Genomic DNA, 24,986 nt, shown 5'->3' with positions numbered 1-24,986 from the left:
TTTCATCCTTACATTACTATGCATATTACTTGAATATCAATTACCATTTTCACTGATTGCTGACTTTCTATCAACTCTATCACTTCAATACAGATATGCAGTCATCATGCAGAGGATGATTCACTGAAAAAACATCATTGTCACAATGGAATCTAATATTTTTTCCAGTACCTAACTGGATATGTCGGGACAGCTACAACTTATTTATTGTGGACATCTTGGTATCATAGGTCTGCATGCAAGTGTATCGCACGATCTTAACATAACTTAAAACGTTGAGCTCTGATTTACCATGAACTTCCAAGATGTCTCTAAATAATCACTGGCTTTGACTTCTTTGCTCGGTTTTGTTCACAATTAATTTGCCTTAAGTTCGGTCTTGAAGGCCTTGGCTAATTTTGTATTTACCTTTTCCATTTAAAATTCAGTCGAGTCAAGTACCCCGCGCTCAGTGTTTAAATGAAATTGGAATACGCCCGCAGAAAGTATGCGCTGGTTCTGTAACCCGTGCGCAGTCCGCAGTCCGCAGTCCGCAGTTCGCTGCGCAGTCCGCTGTCCGCAGTTCGCTGCGCAGTCCGCAGTCCGCAGTCCGTAGTTCGCAGTTCGCTGCGCAGTCCGCAGTTCGCAGTCCGCAGTCCGCTGCGCAGTCCGCAGTCCGCTGTCCGCTGCGCAGTCCGCTGTCCGCAGTTCGCAGTTCGCAGTCCGCAGTTCGCTGCGCAGTCCGCAGTCCGCAGTTCGCAGTTCGCAGTCCGCTGCGCAGTCCGCTGCGCAGTCCGCAGTCCGCTGTCCGCTGCGCAGTCCGCAGTCCGCAGTCCGCTGCGCAGTCCTCAGTCCGCAGTCCGCTGCGCAGTCCGCAGTCCGCAGTCCGCGGCTGCAGCGCCCCCCTCCGGCCGGCGCAGCGCGGACGGCTCGCGCACACAGCCTCGTGATGCAGACGTCGGGGAGCCGGAGACTCGCGCTTCCCTCGCGCTCCATTTCGCCCTCAACGACTCGGTGCGCTCGCGCTGACCTGTCCGCCTCCGCGAAGCCCGCGAAGCCCGCGAAGCGGCGCGAAACAGAATCCGCTCGCTTTTAGCGCCTCCGCCGCTCCGCTCCGCCCGCTCCGCCGCTCCGTCCGCGCAATCCTCCGCAACACGGTGAGTGCTTATCCGCTCCGCCGAACAGCGGGGCTTTCCTGCGCCGCGCTGCCCACACAAGCGCCGCGGCCTCCCGCTCCTCTGTAACTTCAGCGCCGCGGCTTGGATGAAAATATTAGGCCGTAATTCGGTGAGGAATGAAAATCAAACATGTTTTAACTGACTCCGTTTAACCAGGGCGAACCGTACAGCAGCAGATATTGTTGAAAACTTTATTATTTTCAGGTTATGGAAATAAAGGATGGTTGATACTTGCTCGCTAGCTGGCAGTCGGCTGTGGTCTCGAGCAGCTACATTAGCAGTTAGCTGTTTAGCTAGCAGTGCGACTGGATGTTTTGACTGAATCTTCTTGGCTAGTTAGCGAGTCAAACACTGTTTGGCCTAGATGGCTAAATTACACATCCATTTTGTAATCCACCATTGTGTTAATACTTAAAATACCTGCTAGTTCACTTTACTTGAAATAATGAGTAGAAAGGTAGGTAACGTTAGATGATTCTAGCTAACGTTATCGGCCAAGTTACATTGTGGTTAGTTAACGCTAGGGTACATTATAGCTAGCTTGGTAATTTCTACATTTTAGAGTTTGTGTTATCGTGGGGAAACTCGAAAACTAGTAAAACTAGTAACAGCGAACGTCATTGTAGTAGTTTAATAGCTTTATCCGTAAGTCGTTATTATTAAAGGCAATTAGTTAGCTACTTAACGCTAGAAAAAAACAGTGGGATATATCGCGATAGCTAACTACATGCCTGCGTATTGAGCTGGTTACACAGAGAGCCCCCCCCCCCCCAGCGAGGAGGCTAACGAGCCGAGCACAGTGCTGCCAGCACTAGCTTCATTTCGTTACTAAATGGGTAGTTAGCGTACAGTGTTGTTTGTGAATGATCACGGCTCCCGCGTAGTCACTGAAATATAAGGTTTTAAACAGTGAGATCCATGATATCCACAGCACTAGTTTTCCCTGCTGCTGGTATGTTCGCTCTAACCATCTGCTGTATGCAGTTTCCATAGCTGCTCCATTTTAATATGTTTTGCATACAGTGTTCACAAAGGTATAGATTTTGATAGCCAAACACGAATTTGTCAGTTACAACCTACTTCTACACCAACGCATTAAAAATATCAGTTTGACCTATAAATTCTGAAAAAGTGAGGTTATTCAGTGCTGTTCTTGGTCATGTCATGGTTTTTGTAGCAGACATGATACTACTTTATAATTATTGAACTTTTAAACAGAAATTGTGTCCTGTTGAACATCTGTCATCACTTAGCTAATTTACAGCTTTTTCACGGCGCAACATTCAGGCGTTTCTTCCTCAGACAGTGCGCCTGATGGAGAAACATGCTGTCTGCCCCCCAGCCCTGACCTGGATCAGTTTTCACCATTTACACTAAATAGTTGTGCCTGGGATTTGGGTTGGGTAAGCTGATCCTGGAAGTATTGTTTTGAGCAGAAAGTAGCCTGTACTCCTGATATTGGTATAATTTTTTCAGTTAAAACTAACATTGACCTGGTTTTGTTTGTAGAATTAGTCTGTACAAAGGGCTGTTCGGGTGTTTTTTAATGGTCAGTTACCCAGGGTGGTGTGAACAAAGGGCCGACGTCTCCATGGGAGGCCTGTGAGCCCTTGGATACCATCTGAGAGCTGAGCAACAGTGTCTTTAATGTGTGGTTGCATAACCGAGCGGGTGGTGCAGTAGTGCCCTGTTTATTTATGGACTCTTGCCCTGACACCTGAACTGTTGCCTCCAGTCACCTCGTCAGCACACGCTGTGAGGGGAAGCCACCCGGCGCTCTGAGTGTCTGCTGTGAGATTGGAGTAAGAGCACGTCTGTCTGCCACTAGCATTAGGTTAAGGTATGACAGCAGCATGGCAACAAAAGGTCCTCTGTGTCTGAGAGATCTGCCCATGAAAACTGGATTTGAGACCTAAGCAAAACTGTTACTTAAGATTTATCAATCCTCTCTTTGTTCACAGCATGGTGTGTGGAGGAGGCGTGGGGCTGGAATGGGGAGGTGAAGGGAGCAGCAGCAGAATAGTTGGGCTCAGAGTAGAGTGTTGTCTGCTGCTCATTAATAATTAATGTGGTGAGAAGAGGATCTGTGCTATTACAGTGTATGAGAGGACAGTGGGGTATCCGCCCAGGTCCTGCAAGAGACGGCAGGGCTGAGGGCTGAATTAGCCACAGTCCTAATCAGCTCTAATCTCCCTAACTGCTCCACTGCAGGAACGGCCTAGTCTGTCTTTGGGCCTGCTGGCACAGGGAGGCCAGCTACCTGCCTTCAGGATAGGCAGTGTGTGTAACTCCTACACTGTTAAAGGGCCAGTATCTCTCTTGAGGGGGGTCAGGGCCAGTGCTGTACACTAAGCTTGTGAAAATGAAATTTAGCAAAGAGAACCTGACCGTAATTTCTCTTACCTTTGAAAATGATCATGTTGTGACCTTTATTTCAGTTGATTTTGGGCATGAAATCCACATTTCATCGTTTGAAAGTGTGAATACCCATAATATACGAGAAAAACAAGGTATAAATTTGTATCTATACAAATGTTCATGAATGTCAGGCCCTAGTAAAATGCATGAAGCCTTAGGAACAAGATTTGGCTTATTAAAATGGAATATTAAGTGTAAAACGGAATTCAGAGAGCTAACAACATAAATATTGTGCCGACACACTATATGTAGGATACCAAATTATTAAGATATTATAGCTTGCTAAGAGATTGAAAACAAAACTCTTCTTAGTAAAATATTTTTCTAATTGGTGAAATGATTCATATTTGACTCAAGGGAAGAGAGAGAAAATTGATATTTCCATCCCAATTCAAAAGAAGCTAACTTGCTAGAAAAGTGCAACTAATCACAAATATCGTATTGGTTAGTGATTTATGTACAAAGAATGGAATGGTTGTAAAAACTGTTCTCAGCCATCTGGGTTGCATTCTGTTAGCATCAACTTGCAACGTAATTGCATTCATTTCAGATGACCAGCTACAGTTGAGATATTGGCCTCTTCTAAATAAATGCTATAATAGCCCACTAAAGGTACTTACTTTGAATGCATTTTTCTCCATTCCTAATAGCATTGTGTTTTGAATGTTAATTGTCTTCCTGTGCTTATTTAAATCAAATATTCTGTTTTGCATGTGTCAAAGGGAATCTAAGCATTTCTCCCAAAAACATATTTCACTGGATGAGGGGGTGCATTTCAGGTGAACAGCGAATCAGAGGACAGGACTGTCCCAATGAGTGTTAAGGTTAATTTCTAGTTTTTCACACATGGCTTCCCTAAGTAACCAGAACTGTGGCTCTGTTAATGATCGATGTGTTTTTAATATGGCGCATTTTCAATGGCCAAAGAAAGGTACCTGCTTTCATGAGATCATTTTCATTGCTCATGTCAAAATCGCATCGAAAGAGACTGTTGAATTCAAATGAAAGTCTCCCCTGTGAATTCTCACAATGGCTCATATTTTTATATTCCTTGCAAAGTTTTTGAAAACTACCCTTGGGACACAGTGTAACATTTTTTTATAGAATACGCAACATTTTCATGGTACCATTTTTTCCTGTTGTCATGACTGTACATTTTAATCAGATGAGGTGATCAAGGCATATTAATATGAAACCAAACCAAACCCCGGTACATAGATACAGAGATGAAGGAGAATACAGTATGGGGCAGCATAGCCCTATGACACGCATAAAATCCATAGTTTGTGGGAAATCCTTAAATTGTACGAAGACAAACTTAATAGTAACACAAACCTTAATGTTTTGGGCCAGCTGAAGTGGGACAGCAGGAGCTGCTGTCTAACCCCTCCCTTCTCTGCCCCCCCCTCCAGGCGAAGACTACATGAAACTGACAGAGGGCCAGTGACTGGTGTCTCTTGTGTTCTCATCCCGGCGGATGAGTCTGGAGCCTGAGCTGTGATTGGGTGCAGGGCAGATCGGAGCACAGCGGGTCAGCATGGCGGACGTGGACCCGGACACCCTGCTGGAGTGGCTGCAGATGGGCCAGGGGGACGAGAGGGACATGCAGCTGATCGCCCTGGAGCAGCTCTGTATGCTGCTGCTCATGTCTGACAACGTCGACCGCTGCTTTGAAACGTGAGTTCACCCCCCCCCAAACGGCCAGAGCGCTGCGGCAGGTCCGCAGGTCCCACCGGCAGCCTCTGAGGTTTGAGACCCCCTCCTTATGACAGCACAGCCACAGTGACCCCCTCCTTATGACAGCACAGCCACAGTGTGTGTCTTTGCTCTCCCGTCACCTTGGCCATGTATAGACGGCAGTCTGGAGACAGTATAATATGTATTCTAGAGTGTTCATTTCTGCAGTGGTCTGTAATAAGTAAAATTGGTAGAGCAGATCATTGAAAAAACATATTTCAATTTTGCTCCTGGCAGCATGTCTGAAGATGTCTCAGAACTGCTCAGTCACTGTGAGTGTTTTCCAGTACAGTGTGCCGCATTCTTCTGAAGTCATTTGAATGGACCCCTGAGTTTGCATGAAATGATTTGCACAGTGACATCTTATATCATTTGACTATCAACGTTTGTCTTGTTTCACGGCATTACATCATAGCTGTTACGTAGTTATTAATCAAATAGATGACAGCTTTAGAAAGAGATGTAGCAAGGGTTATGAGTAGAGATGGAGGTCAGAGGCCTGCCTGACCTCATGTGTGACAGGGTAAGAAGTCACTCAGGAGATCTGCCTCCCAAATACGGCTGAGTGCTCCTTCCATACAGCATCACCAGTGCAGGATCACCAGTGCAGGCCACATTCATTTACAGTACATTGGCAGGTCTCCAGTCCCATGGCACTTTTTTAAAAGACTCAAACGTTTTCAGTAAAGTTATACTGTCATTTCTTGCCCATGCAATCTGTTTTCCATGGCTGTGAAAATTGGTCCCAGTGCCTGAGAAGACCATGGCCCAGAGATCTTGGTTTCTTCATGCAACATTTCATTTTTAGCCTGAATAAATTTGATCTCACTTGGTATTAGATATCGGTTATAGATACTCGAAAAATTAAAGGCCCAATATAGACAAAATTAGAGTGAGTGAATTGAAAGCCAAACAGGTTGAGAGGCCACCATCTCCACCGCCCAAGCAGTCGTAAACTTTGGATTATTTCTCAATGAGACAGCAGTCCTGCTTTTGTATAGATAAGACAGCAGTTGGTTTTGGAAGTTTTTTTCTTTATGATGGTCATAGAGGTCTGCTGAAGCCCATTGTTTTAAAAGCTTCTGTTCTGCAGGCTGAAGCAGCCCCAGCTGCTCTCTGCTCCTGCGCTGTGTGTGTCTGTGTATCTCTGTGTGTATGCGTATGTCTCTGTGTCTCTGTGTGTGTGTCTGTGTCTGTGTGCACGTGTCTGTGTGTATGTGTATGTCTCTGTGTATGTCTCTGTGTATCTGTGTCTGTGTCTGTGTGTGTCTGTGTCTGTGTGCACGTGTCTGTGTGTGTGTGTCTTTGTGTGTGTGTGTGTCTCTGTGTCTGTTGGTCTGTGTGTGTGTGTGTGTGATGGGGCCTGTGGCAGGGCAGATGTGCTGTCTGTGGTGGAGACGCCCCAGCCTACAGGCCAGCCGTATGAGGTCTGCAGCCAGATCCAAACCCAGGCTCCATATCCCACGGAGAAAAGTCTGATCACTGAACTTTCAGCCTGTCTGCTGTCTCTGCTGTCCCTCTGTCTGTGTGTTCCCATTGCAGCCTGTTAAAGGCCGACCCATTTAGCCCTGTGTGAGCGTGTGTGTGTGTGTGTGTGTGCGCGTGTGTGGGTGTGGTGTGGTGTGTGTGTCTGTGTTTACTTGCTTGTGCATTAGCTTCAAATCTGATGAGTCACTTTTCCTGTTGGGAAAGCGCCTTGGCCTGACCCCCTTCATTATTTAGGGATTGGTGGGAGGCATGGCCCGGCTCCAGCAGCCCGCATGGCCACAGTGCTGCTCTGAGTGCACAGCTTCCTTCCTCTGGCCCATCTCTGCGCCGGGGTGCAGGGCAGTGCTGTGAGCGCGGGGGTGCAGGGCAGTGCTGTGAGCGCGGGGGTGCAGGGCAGTGCTGTGAGCGCAGGGGTGTTTCTCTCGGGCAGAGGCGGTGCAGCAGACACAGCAGCTTTGGGGCAGAAACCCGTGTTTGCTGTGTAGCTGCTTGAATTGGCTTCTCTCCCTGAGTTGTAGTGTTAGTCTCAGTGTTCCGGTTGAGGTTTGGATGGCATAGCTCTCTCCCTATGGATGGGGATGCGTTGGCCAGATGTGGACGGGCGTGTGAGAGCAGTGACAGTATTAGACAGTAATGAGTGCAGAGACGAACTGGCCGTCTGTCACTCAGCTTAAGGGGACATGCTGGCAGCCAGATGGTCGCCGTGGCAAGCAGTACGCTTGTGACATCAAACACTTTATTTCCTTTACAGAAATGCTGGTAGGAAACAATGGGCTTGTATGTGATCTCTCTCTCTGCTCAATACTGTGTGGTTTGTTGTTGCTCACAGTTGGTCAGCAGTGGGCATTTGGGAGCTGGAGTAGTGCCCTGAGCAAATTAGCTACATAACCTGAACTTTTTCAGTAAATATAAAGAAATATTAGGGCTGTCAGTTGCCCTAAAGTAGGGTTTGAAGTCAGAAGCAAGGTGTTCGTGTGGCACTGCTGTATGAAGCATGGGAGCGTTTGCTGTGTGAACTGAAAGTGAGGGGTGAGCTGGTGGCTGATGAGGCTGAGTGTGGCTGATCTCTCCCCTGCTCATGCACTGCTGAGGTTAGCGCAGGGGTGAGGGTGCGAGAGGAATGTGTTTTTGGTTTGCTGTTTGTTAGCGATCCTCCCCCACTCTGCCTAGCTGTGTCTGACTGTATAGCTTTTCATGTGGATCTTCCTTCCTCCTCAGAGTGCAAGGCTCAGAGCTAATTTTATAGCACGTAAACAGGGAACACATTAAATCACTAACCAGCTCCGCTCTGAGCTACTGAAATAACACTCCCTTTACAACAAACATTTTGGCAGCTTGCTGCCTTTAAAAAGCTGGCTTTGCCCTCTGGTCATATGGGACACCAGAGGCTGATACTGGCAAAATGCTGGCAGAGTTCCAGTATGGTACCATTCACACTGCAGTTAGCAACTCTGTCATGCACAGTGTAAGTGTTTGTGTACAGGTAATAGCCCTATTTTTGGAACAGTGTTTTTGTCTTTAAATAGCTCCAGTTCTCCTGACAGGTTATGATTTGTGAGTTTGGGAGGCTTTCATACAGCCTCCTTTAGGATACTCATGCTGCATTGAAACAAACCTGGCTCACTGGCTTGTCATTCACTGCTCCTTTCTGGCCAGAATGGGTCAGATGCCTCTGATAGATTTTTCCCCAGTGGTATTATTTTCCAGTCGTATCAGGCAAACCTGTGTGCGGGTGGTGTGTTAGTAACACTATGGCTTATTAGAAGAGCACGACATGCACAGGTATCTTGTGATATGGTTGCGAAGGCTGGAGGCTGCGATTAGAGACAGTTCTAACGACAGCTATTCTAACGTCAGCTGCATAGAATAGCGTCACTGGGATGGCTGAAGTGTAACCATGCAGCTGGGAAGTGATGGTAACTGAGAAAGGACTGTGACTTGGTTTGAGCCGTGCAATGTGCCGGTGGCTGTGTTCACACTGCAGCTCAGAGGCGAACAGCAGGCTGAGGGAAGGTAGCTCAGACGCTGCAGGCTGCCGCAGGCCCCTGCGCTTTGAATGGGGTTGAGCAGATTCACTTGTGTCCAGTTTGAAGCCTCTGTTTGTGAAATATAGATGAGAACTATGCCGATCAGGCCCCTGCTAGTTTAAGCTAACAGCTGAAGGGATGCAGTCTGCTGTTTCTTGCTACTTTACAGTGAGTTCAGTTGCTGGGAATATGTCGTTATCCAGGGTAAAGTTTTTCCATGGTATCTATTTATAGTGCTAGATTTTTTTGGAGCAGTTATGGTCTTGTGGCTTGCTGGGGAATGGCAGTGCCTCACCTGGGAGAGGCCTGCTGTTGTCAGGTTACAGGCGGCTTCCGTACCTGCAGTGCCAGCACTTCTGCATGGAGAGAGTGTGAGCTGTCAAGGTGCTGCTCTGTGACCGGCTCAGGTGGCCAGGCCAAAAGTGTGTCACCTGAGTCGGGCCTTTTGGCCAAGGAGTGGGGAATCAGGTGTCACGGGGTGAGGTCATCATGGCTTCCTGAGAAGTGTGACGTCAGAGAAGGCGGTTTAACGCAGCAGAGACATGCGTAGCTGTGCAGGTGATGCCCTGGGGCCGTGCAGCGTGAGGGAGTAAACTTTACTCACCTGAAACAGCCGTGCAGCGTGAGGGAGTAAACTTTACTCACACCTGAAACAGCCGTGCAGCGTGAGGGAGTAAACTTTACTCACACCTGAAACGGCCGTGCAGCGTGAGGGAGTAAACTTTACTCACACCTGAAACGGCCGTGCAGCGTGAGGGAGTAAACTTTACTCACACATGAAACAGCCGTGCAGCGTGAGGGAGTAAACTTTACTCACACCTGAAACGGCCGTGCAGCGTGAGGGAGTAAACTTTACTCACACATGAAACGGCCGGCTATGGTGTTCCCTGTACACACAGCTGGCAAAAGGCACAGTGTAGCTTTATGATGAAGTGTGTAAGGTTAAGTATAAAAGTTAAGGTTCCAGGACTCCCAGCTCAAATTACTGATGGTGCCTGAGTGTGTTGGGTAGATGAATGCACCCGTAGAACACAGAGGCTAGGGGACTGCGGCCTGGTGCGTGAGAGCAGCCCGGCAGCTCCCGCTCTGTGAGTCTGTACAGTGCCTCTGAGCTTCAGTGCAGTGTAGGGGAGTCTCACTGCCTTCTGAAGTGGCACCCCACATAGCCGTGGAGACTGTTCATACGTTCATGTTCCGCTGGATTCAGTGATGGGAGGGCAGTCTGTATTCCACATGGGCTCAGGGTGCAGATTTGAATGCGTCTGAACAGGAGCCTTAAGTGCTGATGTTAGAGGATGACGTGTTACTGCTGTTGCTTCTATTTTTAAGGACTTTGACCTTCTTTTCAGTAACTTTGGATGTCAGCCAGTATTTGTGAGCAAATCAATCTGCACTTTTTCCTTTTGAAATGTGTGCTGACAAAGGTTACTAACTGGCCTGTATAGGAAACATGCATAAGGTCTTGATTATACTGAGGCTGTAGAACATGATTTGTTTGATATAGGCCTAGTTTTTCTCTGTTTGGAATAAATAACATTTTTGTTAAATATGTTTCTTTCTCTAAATATATATGTGTGTGTGTGTGTGTGTGTGTGTGTGTGAATTTACACCATTCCGCTGTTCTCCCTGTCTTCCCCTCTAACAGTGAGGCCCTGTTCCACACGCTTATTGTGTTTTGTTTGTTCCTCCAAATGCTGTCTCATATAGTCGCTATTGGGAAACCCGACTTTCTGCATTTTTTGAGGCAGTTGTGTTTTTGATATCTTCATTTTCTTTTGTCAGATTGTCACTTTGTAAAACATTCTGTATGACAGAGTCCTGGTCAGAGCACGGTCATGACAAAAGTCTGCTGTAAAGATTTCCAAGCATGACATATTCTGTCACTGTAAAGTGATATACAGCAGCCTGTCACTCAGGAACACACGGTATCAGACAGTGGTTATTGTTGAGTCCCGGCAGGTGCCTGCTGGAATTCCTCTTTGGTTTGAAGTTAGGGGTGCACTGATTTTCTGGAACAATACTGATAGCTGGTGGTCTTCATCTCACGGATACCTGAGTCTCAAGGCGTTTTCCCTCTGACAGCGCAATCACATTTTTAGAGTAGCAATCGCTGTCTTTCATATTTTCACCACTGATTGCAGTTTGGAAATGCATTATGTAATGTATTTCTCTAAAAGGCCGGTTCCCTTCCCTTTGCAGACACACACGGCTGTTGTGCTTGCTGATGTTTTGAATGACAGGGTTTAACAGGTTGCCATGTTTGGCAGGTGTCCCCCGAGAACCTTCCTCCCCGCGCTGTGTAAGATCTTCCTGGATGAGAGTGCTCCGGATAACGTGCTGGAGGTGACGGCGAGAGCTATCACATACTACCTGGACGTGTCTGCGGAGTGCACCCGCCGCATTGTGGGCGTGGATGGTGCCATCAAAGCCCTGTGTAACCGGCTGGTGGTGGTGGAGCTCAACAACCGCACCAGCCGTGACCTGGCTGAGCAGTGCGTCAAGGTCAGCGCACACCCCGCCACACCAACCAAAAAAAGCAAAGAAGTATTTGAAGCATGATCAAGTAATGCTTTATGTGATCGCTACAGGCAGTAATTGTGCCAGTTTATTAATAATATATTAAATCAGTAACATTTGGGGAGAGCTTTGGCTGTAACTTTTGTGTGTCTGCATCTGTGTCTCTGTCTGCGTCTGCTTGTATGTGTATGTCTCTGCGTGTGTGTGTGTGTGTCTCTCTCTCTGCAGGTGCTGGAGCTGATTTGCACACGGGAGTCGGGCGCGGTGTTTGAGGCTGGGGGCCTAAACTGTGTGCTGAGCTTTATCAGGGACAGCGGCCACCTGGTACACAAAGACACGCTGCACTCCGCCATGGCCGTCGTGTCCCGCCTCTGCGGCAAGATGGAGCCGCAGGACTCGTCCCTGGAGACGTGCGTGGAGTCCCTGTCCAGCCTGCTGAAGCACGAGGACCACCAGGTGTGTGCGCGTTGCAGTGCAGCCGAGGTGGTGCTGCTGTCATGCTTTGCTGGGTGTTGCTTGTGTGTGTGCTGTGATTTGGGGCTCACCCCTCCCCCCTCTGTCTCCCCCCTCCCTCTCCGCAGGTGTCGGATGGGGCTCTGCGCTGCTTCGCCTCGCTGGCGGATCGCTTCACCCGCCGCGGGGTGGACCCCGCGCCCCTGGCCAAGCACGGCCTGACAGAGGAGCTGCTGTCCCGCATGGCGGCCGCGGGGGGCACCGTTTCGGGGCCCTCCTCCACCTGCAAGCCCGGCCGCGCCTCCACGGGGGCCACGCCCTCTGCCGCAGACTCCAAACTCAGCAACCAGGTGTCCACCATCGTCAGCCTGCTGTCCACCCTATGCAGGGGCTCTCCGCTCGTCACCCACGTAAGTCCCGCCCCCGGCACCGCCCCTGCAGTGAGGGAGTGTGTGTGTGTGTGTGTGTGTGTGTGGGCCCTGCTGCAGGCTGTACGGTTTCATTACACTGTTCACTTCAGGGTTTATTAAAGGAAGTTTTATCACATGGTACACTCCCTCGTGTTCAGGATAATTGTGAAATTTACAGGATGAATACTGAGTTGCTCATTTCTTTTGGATAGAATAGAGTAGAATAGAACACAGGGTCATTGTCTGCTTTCATAGAGGGTGGAAATTGTGCTTTTTGCCCCCAGACAGGAGAGGGCAGCAGTGAGGGTGATAGTGTGATGATAGAGGTGCAGTGGGAATGATAACAGTAGTGCAGGTCAGGCAGGAGATGGCCTGACTGGGCGTGGCCTGGCTGGCTGTGGGCGTGGCCTGGTGGACTGTGGGCGTGGCCCGGCTGGCTGTGGGCGTGGCCTGGCGGACTGTGAGCATCCTCCTCTTCTCCCCGCAGGACCTGCTGCGCTCGGAGCTGCCGGACTCCATGGAGAGCGCCCTGCAGGGCGATGAGCGCTGTGTGCTGGACACTATGCGGCTGGTGGACCTGCTGCTGGTGCTGCTGTTCGAGGGCCGCAAGGCGCTGCCCAAATCGACGGCGGGCTCGACGGGGCGCATCCCGGGCCTGCGTCGGCTCGACAGCTCGGGCGAGCGCTCCCATAGGCAGCTCATCGACTGCATCCGCAGCAAGGACACCGACGCGCTCATCGACGCCATCGACACTGGAGGTGCGTTACGGGCGGCTGCGTCACTGTCGGGCACTGAGTGCACTGTGACGCTCTGTGTGACGCTCTGTGTGACGCTCTGTGTGACGCTCTGTGTGACCCTAACCCCACTGCTCTCATGCCTCCTGCTTTCAGCCTTTGAAGTGAACTTCATGGACGATGTGGGGCAGACCCTCCTGAACTGGGCCTCTGCGTTCGGCACACAGGAGATGGTGAGTCACCCTGTGCACATTCATCCTCTGTTATCTGCCTCGTTTTTCTCCTGTTGACCAGAGACCTTTTTACTAAAAGTGTTTGAGAACTTTGTGCTGCAGCACGATGTTCTTCTCTGTACTCCTCCCTGGTGATGTGTGTGAAGTTTCTCACCCACTCAGCAGCTTAAAGGTCACACTGCTCGCTGTTCCTGGAGCGCCTGGTGCTACAGTGCTATCATGGCAGATCATTATGCATTAGCAGGGAGTTGTTTGGGCGTAATTGCAGCTGTGGGATTGAGGGTAGCACCTCCTCCCTGTGGTGTGAGGCCGGTAAAGGGATGCTCTCATCAGTGGGCGTCACTGAGTGCCTCTCGAGAGCAAATCGGGAATTAAGACGGTGCCTATCTGTCCGCTGCTGGGTTGCCGTGGCAGCGGGCTGCTTGGAAGGGGGGTGTTAACATTTTTAATGCGGCCTTTCCAGTAAGTCAGTCGTCCCCGAGCCAGAGGACAGGGTCACGGGTCCGCAGTGAGTCGGTCGTCCCCGAGCCAGAGGACAGGGTCACAGGACCGCATTGAGTCAGTCGTCCCCGAGCCAGAGGACAGGGTCACAGGTCCGCAGTGAGTCAGTCGTCCCCGAGCCAGAGGACAGGGTCACGGGTCCGCATTGAGTCAGTCTTCCCCGAGCCAGAGGACAGGGTCACGGGTCCGCATTGAGTCAGTCGTCCCCGAGCCAGAGGACAGGGTCACGGGTCCGCAGTGAGTCGGTCGTCCCCGAGCCAGAGGACAGGGTCACGGGTCCGCAGTGAGTCAGTCGTCCCCGAGCCAGAGGACAGGGTCACAGGTCCGCAGTGAGTCAGTCGTCCCCGAGCCAGAGGACAGGGTCACGGGTCCGCATTGAGTCAGTCTTCCCCGAGCCAGAGGACAGGGTCACGGGTCCGCATTGAGTCAGTCGTCCCCGAGCCAGAGGACAGGGTCACGGGTCCGCAGTGAGTCTGTCGTCCCCGAGCCAGAGGACAGGGTCACGGGTCCGCAGTGAGTCAGTCGTCCCCGAGCCAGAGGACAGGGTCACGGGTCCGCAGTGAGTCGGTCGTCCCCGAGCCAGAGGACAGGGTCACGGGACCGCAGTGAGTCGGTCGTCCCCGAGCCAGAGGACAGGGTCACAGGTCCGCAGTGAGTCAGTCGTCCCCGAGCCAGAGGACAGGGTCACGGGACCGCAGTGAGTCGGTCGTCCCCGAGCCAGAGGACAGGGTCACAGGTCCGCAGTGAGTCAGTCGTCCCCGAGCCAGAGGACAGGGTCACGGGACCGCAGTGAGTCGGTCGTCCCCGAGCCAGAGGACAGGGTCACAGGTCCGCAGTGAGTCAGTCGTCCCCGAGCCAGAGGACAGGGTCACGGGACCGCAGTGAGTCGGTCGTCCCCGAGCCAGAGGACAGGGTCACGGGACCGCAGTGAGTCGGTCGTCCCCGAGCCAGAGGACAGGGTCACGGGACCGCAGAATACACCTGTGAAGTGAGAACTGTTTTCTGTGCGTCTCTGTTCCAGGTGGAGTTTCTGTGTGAAAGAGGTGCTGATGTCAACAGAGGTCAGAGGTCGTCCTCTCTACATTATGCTGCCTGCTTTGGACGGCCTCAAGTAGCAAAGGTAATGAGATGTTTTTTATTGGCCTTTTTCAGCTTTAAGTAACTGTCTGGAGCTGTGGGGTTACCTGTGCTCTGCTGTGTGGGGTTACCTGTGCTCTGCTGTGTGGGGTTACCTGTGCTCTGCTGCGTGGGGTGGGACAGGGCGGTGGGGTTACCTGTGCTCTGCTGCGTGGGGTTACCTGTGCTCTGCTGTGTGTTACAGACCCTGCTGCGGCACGGAGCCAATCCGGACCTGAGGGACGAGGACGGGAAGACTCCGCTGGATAAGGCCAGGGAGAGGGGGCACAGCGAGGTGGTGGCCATCCTGCAGTCCCCCGGTGAGCAGTGCATCTGAAGCTTTCACTCATCGCTCACAGCACAGGCCACATGCGGCTGCTCAGCACAACACGCATGTGAACATTCTGCAACACTTTATTGGTGATAAATATCGATGGGTTTAAACCTGATCCCAGTCCTCGGTGCATTCGCGCGATACGGGGGAAAGTGTGTGCTGCGTATCGATGGGTTTAAACCTGATCCCAGTCCTCGCTGCATTTGCGCGATACGGGGGAAAGTGTGTGCTGCGTATCGATGGGTTTAAACCTGATCCCAGTCCTCGCTGCATTTGCGCGATACGGGGGAAAGTGTGTGCTGCTCTCTGCTCGTGTGCATCCTAGTTTAGTGAATAAACTGAAGCGTATGCACTGAACGTGACGCTTTTCTGCTCTTTGCTGTGGTTGACATTAACGAGCGACGTGGTCTGTTGCCTAGGAGACTGGATGTGTCCTGTCAACAAAGGGGATGACAAGAAAAAGAAAGATGTGAACAAGGAGGAGGAGGAGAGCAACGAACCAAAGGGGGACCCTGAAATGGCCCCCACCTACCTGAAGAGACTGCTCCCAGTGTTCGCTCAGACTTTCCAGCAGACCATGCTGCCCTCCATCAGGTAACCCACGGGGGGGGCGAGGTCCTGCAGTCCTGCTGAGCGCGGGGCTGTGTGAGCGCGGTGCTGTGTGAGCGCGGTGCTGTGTGAGCGCGGTGCTGTGGTGCTGTGTGAGCGCGGTGCTGCGGTGCTGTGTGAGCGCGGTGCTGTGTGAGCGCGGTGCTGTGTGAGCGCGGTGCTGCGGTGCTGTGTGAGCGCGGTGCTGTGTGAGCGCGGTGCTGCGGTGCTGTGTGAGCGCGGTGCTGCGGTGCTGTGTGAGCGCGGTGCTGTGTGAGCGCGGTGCTGTGTGAGCGCGGTGCTGTGGTGCTGTGTGAGCGCGGTGCTGTGTGAGCGCGGTGCTGTGTGAGCGCGGTGCTGTGTGAGCGCGGTGCTGCGGTGCTGTGTGAGCGCGGTGCTGCGGTGCTGTGGTGCTGTGTGAGTGCGGTGCTGTGGTGCTGTGTGAGTGCGGTGCTGTGTGAGCGCGGTGCTGTGGTGCTGTGTGAGCGTGGTGCTGTGTGAGCGCGGTGCTGTGTGAGCGCGGTGCTGTGTGAGCGCGGTGCTGTGTGAGCGCGGTGCTGTGTGAGCGCGGTGCTGCGGGGCTGTGTGAGCGCGGTGCTGTGTGAGCGCGGTGCTGCGGTGCTGTGTGAGCGCGGTGCTGCGGTGCTGTGTGAGCGCGGTGCTGCGGTGCTGTGGTGCTGTGTGAGTGCGGTGCTGTGGTGCTGTGTGAGCGCGGTGCTGTGTGAGCGCGGTGCTGCGGTGCTGTGTGAGCGCGGTGCTGCGGTGCTGTGTGAGCGCGGTGCTGTGTGAGCGCGGTGCTGCGGTGCTGTGTGAGCGCGGTGCTGCGGTGCTGTGTGAGCGCGGTGCTGTGTGAGCGCGGTGCTGTGTGAGCGTGCTGCGGTGCTGTGTGAGCGCGGTGCTGTGTGAGCGCGGTGCTGTGTGAGCGCGGTGCTGTGTGAGCGCGGTGCTGTGGTGCTGTGTGAGCGTGGTGCTGTGTGAGCGTGGTGCTGTGTGAGCGCGGTGCTGTGTGAGCGCGGTGCTGTGGTGCTGTGTGAGCGCGGTGCTGTGGTGCTGTGTGAGCGTGGTGCTGTGTGAGTGCGGTGCTGTGTGAGCGCGGTGCTGTGGTGCTGTGTGAGCGCGGTGCTGTGGTGCTGTGTGAGCGCGGTGCTGTGTGAGCGCGGTGCTGTGGTGCTGTGTGAGCGCGGTGCTGTGGTGCTGTGTGAGCGCGGTGCTGTGGTGCTGTGTGAGCGCGGTGCTGTGTGAGCGCGGTGCTGCGGTGCTGTGTGAGCGCGGTGCTGCGGTGCTGTGTGAGCGCGGTGCTGCGGTGCTGTGTGAGCGCGGTGCTGAGGTGCTGTGTGAGCGCGGTGCTGTGGTGCTGTGTGAGCGCGGTGCTGTGTGAGTGCGGTGCTGTGTGAGCGCGGTGCTGTGGTGCTGTGTGAGCGTGGTGCTGTGGTGCTGTGTGAGTGCGGTGCTGTGTGAGTGCGGTGCTGTGGTGCTGTGTGAGCGCGGTGCTGTGGTGCTGTGTGAGCGCGGTGCTGTGGTGCTGTGTGAGCGCGGTGCTGTGGTGCTGTGTGAGCGCGGTGCTGTGGTGCTGTGTGAGCGCGGTGCTGTGTGAGCGCGGTGCTGTGGTGCTGTGTGAGCGCGGTGCTGTGGTGCTGTGTGAGCGCGGTGCTGTGGTGCTGTGTGAGCTGTGCAGGGCGTCCCTCATTGCCCTGCTTCTCTCCCTGTGTTCCTGCGCAGGAAGGCCAGCCTGGCTCTGATCCGGAAGATGATCCACTACAGCTCAGAGGCGCTGCTGAAGGAGGTGTGCGACTCCGACTCCGGCCACAACCTGCCCACCGTGCTGGTGGAGATCACCGCCACCGTGCTGGACCAGGAGGTGAGGAGCAGAGGAACAGGGTCAGCCGGAACAGCCTCTCCTCACTGTTAGCAGAAGCCATGATAGCAGTGTTAACAATGATGCATTTTACGTAAGCGTTTTTCTAAAAATATCCGAGGTCACTGAAAGGAGGATCAGGGACAAACTGAGGCAGCGTGCAGAAATGGGCGTAACGAGCAGAATAATGGGTGTAGAGGTAATACAACAGATTGCTAAATATTTAGCATTTAAAGCAATTTTACCTTCAGAACAACAGACCAGCACTTGGTGTTATCTAGTTTAAAAAGCTGAGTTTTAGGTTGCAGACTCACTTATTGAAGAATTCCATGAACAAGGTTTAGCACAGTTGAAAGCCCATTCAGACTTTTGGAATATCTTTGGGCCTGATGCTTGGTGTTAGTACTGGGTGTTGGAATAAAGCTCTGCGAGGTTAACATGGGACCCCCTGTACATCCCTGAAAGAGAGGAGAATGAAGCGGGACTGCTGCTCTGATCGTATCGGCCGCTTCGTCCAGTCTGTGTGGTACTCCTGCTGTTTGAGAGGATGTGAGGGTGGGATGGTGGAGCAGTACTGCGCTGTGTGTTGGGTTAGGGTTAGGGGGAATTCGTGGAGGATGTGAGGGTGGGATGGTGGAGCAGTACTGTGCTGTGTGTTGGGTTAGGGTTAGGGGGAATTCGTGGAGGATGTGAGGGTGGGATGGTGGAGCAGTACTGCGCTGTGTGTTGGGTTAGGGTTAGGGGGAATTCGTGGAGGATGTGAGGGTGGGATGGTGGAGCAGTACTGCGCTGTGTGTTGGGTTAGGGTTAGGGGGAATTCGTGGAGGATGTGAGGGTGGGATGGTGGAGCAGTACTGTGCTGTGTGTTCTATTCTCCACGTGAGTAATGGTGTTGGGCTTTGTCTGCAGGACGACGATGACGGTCACCTGCTGGCCCTGCAGATCATCAGGGATCTGGTGGATAAGGGTGGGGATGTGTTCCTGGACCAGCTGGCCAGGCTGGGCGTCATTAACAAGGTTTCCACGCTGGCCGGGCCCACGTCAGACGACGAGAACGAGGAGGAGTCTAAACCTGAGAAGGTGAGCAGGGGGGTGAGATATAAGGCACCCCAAAGTTAGCGTCTCGCTACAATGCTTATATTCATTTAGCATCTTGCATCCTGCCTATTAGTTCTGACTCATTAAACTGCAGATTGTCTTGTGTAGCATTATCCTGTATGAAGTGTTGTGTATTCTACTGCAGTGTTTAGAACCCCCCCTCACTCTGCTCTGAACACCACGCGTTTCTCTGCTCTGAACACCACGCCTTTCTCACTCTGCTCTGAACACCACACCTTTCTCACTCTGTTCTGAACACCACGCCTTTCTCACTCTGCTCTGAACACCACACCTTTCTCACTCTGCTCTGAACACCACACATTTCTCACTCTGCTCTGAACACCACACGTTTCTCACTCTTCTGAACACCACGTGTTTCTCACTCTGCTCTGAACACCACGCCTTTCTCTCTCTGTTCTGAACACCACGCCTTTCTCTCTCTGTTCTGAACACCACGCCTTTCTCTCTCTGTTCTGAACACCACGCGTTTCTCACTCTGCTCTGAACACCACGCGTTTCTCACTCTGCTCTGAACACCACGCGTTTCTCTGTTCTGAACACCACGCCTTTCTCACTCTGTTCTGAACACCACGCGTTTCTCTGCTCTGAACACCACGCGTTTCTCACTCTGCTCTGAACACTCTTCCCCCCCCAGGAGGACGAGCCGCAGGAGGATGCCAAAGAGATCCAGCAGGGGAAGCCGTACCACTGGAGGGACTGGTCCATCATCCGCGGCCGCGACTGCCTGTACATCTGGAGTGACGCCGCGGCGCTGGAGCTCTCCAACGGCTCCAACGGCTGGTTCCGCTTCATCCTGGACGGGAAGCTGGCCACCATGTACTCGAGCGGCAGCCCTGAGGGCGGGTCTGACAGCTCAGGTGGGCCCCCGCGAGGCACGCCCCGCCCCACACAGCACACCATGCCCCGCCCCTGTGCGGGATGCCCCGCCCACAACCACACCACACAGCACACCATGCCCCGTCCACACCCACCCCACACAGCACACCATGCCCCGCCCCCGTGCAGCACGCCCTGCCGCGTTTCTCTACCGTTTCAACAGGCAGGTGCCTGAGTGCGCAGTCAGGCTGATCAGTTGAACTGGGTGGAAAATCAGATTTGCAGCTGCTGATCTGTGTTCCGGAGAACATACCTGAAACGTTGCGCTGAGGAAGCAGAGCAGGATGTGGAGATTATCTGTTGTAATTTGAGCAGCTAGCTATTGCTCCCGCCCATTAGGTGTGTTTTTAGGTCCATAATTGTGAAAGCCGTTTGTGAAGGTGTAGCGTCTGGTGTTTGTTCTGAAACAGAGAGCAGGAGTGAGTTCCTGGAGAAGCTGCAGAGAGCTCGCAGTCAAGTGAAGCCAGCTACCGCCAGCCAGCCCATCCTGTCTGCACTGGGGCCGACCAAGCTGACCGTGGGCAACTGGTCCCTCACCTGCCTGAAGGAGGGTGAGATCGCCATCCACAACTCGGACGGCCAGCAGGCCACCATCCTGAAGGAGGACCTGCCAGGCTTCGTCTTCGAGTCCAACAGGGGGACCAAGCACTCCTTCACTGCCGAAACTTCCCTGGGTAAGTTTGTAGGTAAGTGTGCAGGCAGGAGAGGAGGCACGTGAGTGCTGGCAGCCCCGGGAGGGTGACCTGTCTCTCTAAAGGACAACCTGCTGTTTTTCAGGCTCAGAGTTTGTGACTGGCTGGACTGGGAAGAGAGGAAGGAAGCTCAAGTCCAAATTGGAGAAAACAAAACAAAAGGTGGATGTTTGAAGAGTGTGTGTTTGTGTTCCGCGGGGGCGGTAGGAGTCCTGGACACGGAGCTTATTATTTAAGGGGAAATGACGCGTGCTGGATTTGCCAGTCGAAGTGGAATCAGACTAATCAATTCTGATTAATTAAAAATAATCATACAAGCTACTTCCCCCTAAAGGTGGCATCTCGTATGTATGTGTATGTGGGGAAGCGCGTCTAGCTGTGTTTTAGAAAGAACGGCTGATGGCGGGGGTCAGGAGCGTGCTGTGGGGGAGCTGCACTGTACATCAGCTGACGGTGTGTTCTCCCTGCTTCCTGTGCAGGTGAAGACCATGGCCAGAGATCTGTATGATGATCATTTCAAGGCTGTGGAGAGCATGCCCAGGGGAGTGGTGGTCACGCTGAGAAACATCGCCACCCAGCTGGAGTCTGCCTGGGAGCTGCATACCAACAGACAGGTATGGCACAGGCCGCGTCAGCGGGGAGGATCCCTCTCCTGTTCCCCTCGCTGCGCCCCCATGGCGCCCCCCCCCCCCCCCCCCCCCCAGGCCTGTCGCTGCTGCTGCTGTCGCTGCTGCTGCTGTCGCTGCCGTTATCTGTGACTCAGCGCTCTCTGCCTTCAGGACCCTCTGCCAGCTCGGCTCTTTCAGGCAGCTGTGTCCTCTCTCTCTCCCGTCCTGCATCTTCCCTCTCTCTCTCTCTCTCTCTCTCGTCCTGCATCTTCCCTCTCTCTCTCTCTCTCATCCTGCATCTTCCCCCTCTCTCTCCCTCTCTCTCTCGTCCTGCATCTTCCCTCTCTCTCTCTCTCTCATCCTGCATCTTCCCCCTCTCTCTCCCTCTCTCTCTCTCTCTCTCGTCCTGCATCTTCCCTCTCTCTCTCTCTCTCTCTCTCTCTCTCTCTCTCTCTCGTCCTGCATCTTCCCTCTCCCTCTCTCTCTCTCTCGTCCTGCATCTTCCCAGCTTGGTGTGCTTGTGATGCTTCTGCAGATTTCCTCCCAGGTCCTGCGCGTGATGCCGATGCAGTCAGCCACAGTCACGGTCTGCAGGTTCTGCGTGTGATGCCACAGTCACGGTCTGCAGGTCCTGCGTGTGATGCCGATGCAGTCAGCCACGGTCACGGTCTGCAGGTCCTGCGTGTGATGCCACGGTCACGGTCTGCAGGTCCTGCGTGTGATGCCGATGCAGTCAGTCACGGTCTGCAGGTCCTGCGTGTGATGCCACGGTCACGGTCTGCAGGTCCTGCGTGTGATGCCACAGTCACGGTCTGCAGGTCCTGCGTGTGATGCCAATGCAGTCAGTCACGGTCTGCAGGTCCTGCGCGTGATGCCGATGCAGTCAGCCACGGTCACGGTCTGCAGGTCCTGCGTGTGATGCCACGGTCACGGTCTGCAGGTCCTGCGTGTGATGCCGATGCAGTCAGTCACGGTCTGCAGGTCCTGCGTGTGATGCCACGGTCACGGTCTGCGTGTGATGCCGATGCAGTCAGTCACGGTCTGCAGGTCCTGCGTGTGATGCCGATGCAGTCAGTCACGGTCTGCAGGTCCTGCGCGTGATGCCGATGCAGTCAGTCACGGTCTGCAGGTCCTGCGTGTGATGCCGATGCAGTCAGTCACGGTCTGCAGGTCCTGCGCGTGATGCCGATGCACTAACCTCACTGCTGCTTTGTGTTTTGCAGTGTATCGAAGGAGAGAACACATGGCGAGACTTGATGAAAACTGCACTTGAGAATTTGATTGTGGTTCTGAAGGATGAAAACACCATTTCTCCGTATGAAATGTGTAGCAGTGGCCTCGTGCAAGCACTTTTTACGGTCCTCAACAATGTGAGTAACTCATACCTGCTACAAGTAAATGGCACAATGAAGGAAGCCCTTGAGTAAGAAAGGGATAGTAAGCGGTGGCCTAGCAGCCTGTTCACTGTATGTTTGTGCAGTTGTAGATAAGTGGTTCACCAGCTGACTCTCACTGTTTTTCGTTTCTCTGGCAGAGTGTGGACCTTGATGTGAAACATGATTGTAAGCCATTGATGGAGCGAATCAATGTGTTTAAAACTGCATTTAGTGAAAACGAAGACGATGAAAGGTGAGTCATTTCCCTCACCCTCACTCATTTCCCTCACCCTCACTCATTTCCCTCACCCTCAGCGATTTCCCTCTCCCTCACTGATTTCCCTCACCCTTGGTGGTTGTGGTTGGGTGGCTGGTTTGGGAGCTGATTGTCTGATTTTCTTATTCCCCCTCTTTAGCCGACCCGCAGTTGCCTTAATCCGCAAGCTCATAGCAGTGCTGGAGTCCATTGAACGGCTACCTCTTCACCTGTACGACACTCCAGGCTCCACATACAACCTGCAGGTCATTCACTGCTTCTTTTCCTTCAGTTATCATGGGGAGAGGAATGGTCCACTTAAATGTGAATTTGGAGGATCCTTTGCACATCCTAGATATTCCAGTTTGCATATTCACTGAAAAATGTACTTCTTGACTCGTCAGACTTCTCTTGTTCCAGGATATTATTGTACATGTCTCAGTACCTAAGGAATGCAGTGCTTGTGCAAATGTAAGATTACGCTGTGTGGTTAGTGATGTGGTACACTGCTCCCAGACTGTCAAGTTCACGGAAGATGTCAGTAAAGATATGTGTGTGCGGCTCTGCAGTGCGTGTGCGGTTCTGACCTGTGTGTGTGCGTGTGTGCGTGCGTGTGTGTGTGTGTGTGCGTGCGTGCGTGCGTGCGTGCGTGCGTGCGTGCGTGCGTGTGCGGTTCTGACCTGTGCTCGCTGTGCAGATTCTGACGAGGCGGCTGCGGTTCCGTCTGGAGCGGGCCCCCGGGGAGACGGCCCTGATCGACCGCACCGGCCGCATGCTGAAAATGGAGCCGCTGGCCACTGTCGAGTCGCTGGAGCAGTACCTGCTCAAAATGGTGACCTTCCCCTTCGCTGCCCTGCTCCTCTTTCTCTCCCTCTCTCTCTCTCTCTCTCTTTCTCTCTCCCTCTCTCTCTCTCTCTCTCTCTCTCCCCCTCCCTCCCTCCCTCTCTCTCTCTCTCTCTTTCTCTCTCCCTCTCTCTCCCTCCCCCCCGCCATCACTTCCACGTCTCTCCCACACACTGGCTCTCAGTCCTGATAAACCCCTCTGTTGCTGGTGCTGTTAGTGTCCTCAGCAGGAGCCCTGGGGCAGCTCCACCTCTACAGCTTTCATTAATTACTCATTAATGCAGCACCTTAAGGCAGCGCGGCTCCTCCACACAGCTGTGCAGCTCCAACGCCTCTCCTGTCCCCGCAGGTGGCCAAGCAGTGGTACGACTTCGACCGCTCGTCCTTCATCTTCGTCAGGAAGCTGCGCGAGGGCCACACCTTTACATTCAGACACCAGCACGACTTTGACGAGAACGGGATCATCTACTGGATCGGCACCAACGCCAAGTATGCCCCCCCCGGCCCTCCCCTGCCACACGGCTGCAGAGACACAGCTCACACAGCCTCTGCAGAGACACAGCTCACACAGCCTCTGCAGAGACACAGCTCACAGCCTCTGCAGAGACACAGCTCACACAGCCCCTGCAGAGACACAGCTCACACAGCCCCTGCAGAGACACAGCTCACACAGCTCACACAGCCCCTGCAGAGACACAGCTCACACAGCCCCTGCAGAGACACAGCTCACACAGCCCCTGCAGAGACACAGCTCACACAGCCCCTGCAGAGACACAGCTCACACAGCCTCTGCAGAGACACAGCTCACACAGCCTCTGCAGAGACACAGCTCACACAGCCTCTGCAGAGACACAGCTCACACAGCCCCTGCAGAGACACAGCTCACACAGCTCACACAGCCCCTGCAGAGACACAGCTCACACAGCCCCTGCAGAGACACAGCTCACACAGCCTCTGCAGAGACACAGCTCACACAGCCCCTGCAGAGACACAGCTCACACAGCCTCTGCAGAGACACAGCTCACAGCCTCTGCAGAGACACAGCTCACACAGCTCACACAGCCTCTGCAGAGACACAGCTCACACAGCTCACACAGCCTCTGCAGAGACACAGCTCACAGCCTCTGCAGAGACACAGCTCACAGCCTCTGCAGAGACACAGCTCACACAGCCCCTGCAGCCCCTGCAGAGACACAGCTCACACAGCCTCTGCAGCCCCTGCAGAGACACAGCTCACACAGCCCCTGCAGAGACACAGCTCACACAGCTCACACAGCCCCTGCAGAGACACAGCTCACACAGCCCCTGCAGAGACACAGCTCACAGCCTCTGCAGAGACACAGCTCACACAGCCTCTGCAGAGACACAGCTCACACAGCCTCTGCAGAGACACAGCTCACACAGCCTCTGCAGAGACACAGCTCACACAGCCTCTGCAGAGACACAGCTCACACAGCCTCTGCAGAGACACAGCTCACACAGCCTCTGCAGAGACACAGCTCACACAGCCCCTGCAGAGACACAGCTCACAGCCTCTGCAGAGACACAGCTGCCGGCTGTTCCTCATCAGCTTTTATCAGTCACACTGTCAGCAGCAGTCACAGACATGCTGAAATAGGTGTAATCTAATCTCAACACAAGTGTAGGG

At 53.3% G+C, this 24,986-nt stretch overlaps 1 protein-coding gene across 6 annotated transcripts in view; it reads left to right on the top strand.

The window, feature by feature from the left end:
• Positions 1-900: 900 nt before the first annotated feature.
• Positions 901-24,986, top strand: part of hectd1 (HECT domain containing 1) — a 47,077-nt gene continuing 22,991 nt past the window's right edge. For 4 of the 6 annotated variants that reach the window (XM_036541903.1, XM_036541907.1, XM_036541905.1 and 1 more), the window contains exons 1-21: positions 901-1,136; positions 4,988-5,252; positions 11,095-11,329; positions 11,573-11,800; positions 11,926-12,207; positions 12,695-12,965; positions 13,098-13,174; positions 14,697-14,795; positions 14,997-15,111; positions 15,545-15,719; positions 17,433-17,571; positions 18,478-18,648; positions 19,322-19,544; positions 19,974-20,249; positions 20,341-20,417; positions 20,735-20,869; positions 22,087-22,233; positions 22,398-22,492; positions 22,656-22,761; positions 23,193-23,327; positions 23,688-23,827. In XM_036541903.1, the coding sequence (XP_036397796.1) occupies positions 5,113-5,252; positions 11,095-11,329; positions 11,573-11,800; positions 11,926-12,207; positions 12,695-12,965; positions 13,098-13,174; positions 14,697-14,795; positions 14,997-15,111; positions 15,545-15,719; positions 17,433-17,571; positions 18,478-18,648; positions 19,322-19,544; positions 19,974-20,249; positions 20,341-20,417; positions 20,735-20,869; positions 22,087-22,233; positions 22,398-22,492; positions 22,656-22,761; positions 23,193-23,327; positions 23,688-23,827 (3,266 nt within the window). In that variant the 5' untranslated portion in view covers positions 901-1,136; positions 4,988-5,112. Of the gene's footprint in view, positions 1,137-4,987; positions 5,253-11,094; positions 11,330-11,572; positions 11,801-11,925; positions 12,208-12,694; positions 12,966-13,097; positions 13,175-14,696; positions 14,796-14,996; positions 15,112-15,544; positions 15,720-17,432; positions 17,572-18,477; positions 18,649-19,321; positions 19,545-19,973; positions 20,250-20,340; positions 20,418-20,734; positions 20,870-22,086; positions 22,234-22,397; positions 22,493-22,655; positions 22,762-23,192; positions 23,328-23,687; positions 23,828-24,986 lie in introns of those variants that run through there. The other 2 variants (XM_036541902.1, XM_036541906.1) reach the window with 1 other exon arrangement.

Source organism: Megalops cyprinoides, chromosome 12 (assembly GCF_013368585.1).
Source record: "Megalops cyprinoides isolate fMegCyp1 chromosome 12, fMegCyp1.pri, whole genome shotgun sequence".
Lineage (NCBI taxonomy): Eukaryota > Metazoa > Chordata > Actinopteri > Elopiformes > Megalopidae > Megalops > Megalops cyprinoides.
The sequence above is the reverse complement of the archived record's forward strand: the minus strand, read 5'-3'. Positions and strand labels throughout refer to the sequence as shown.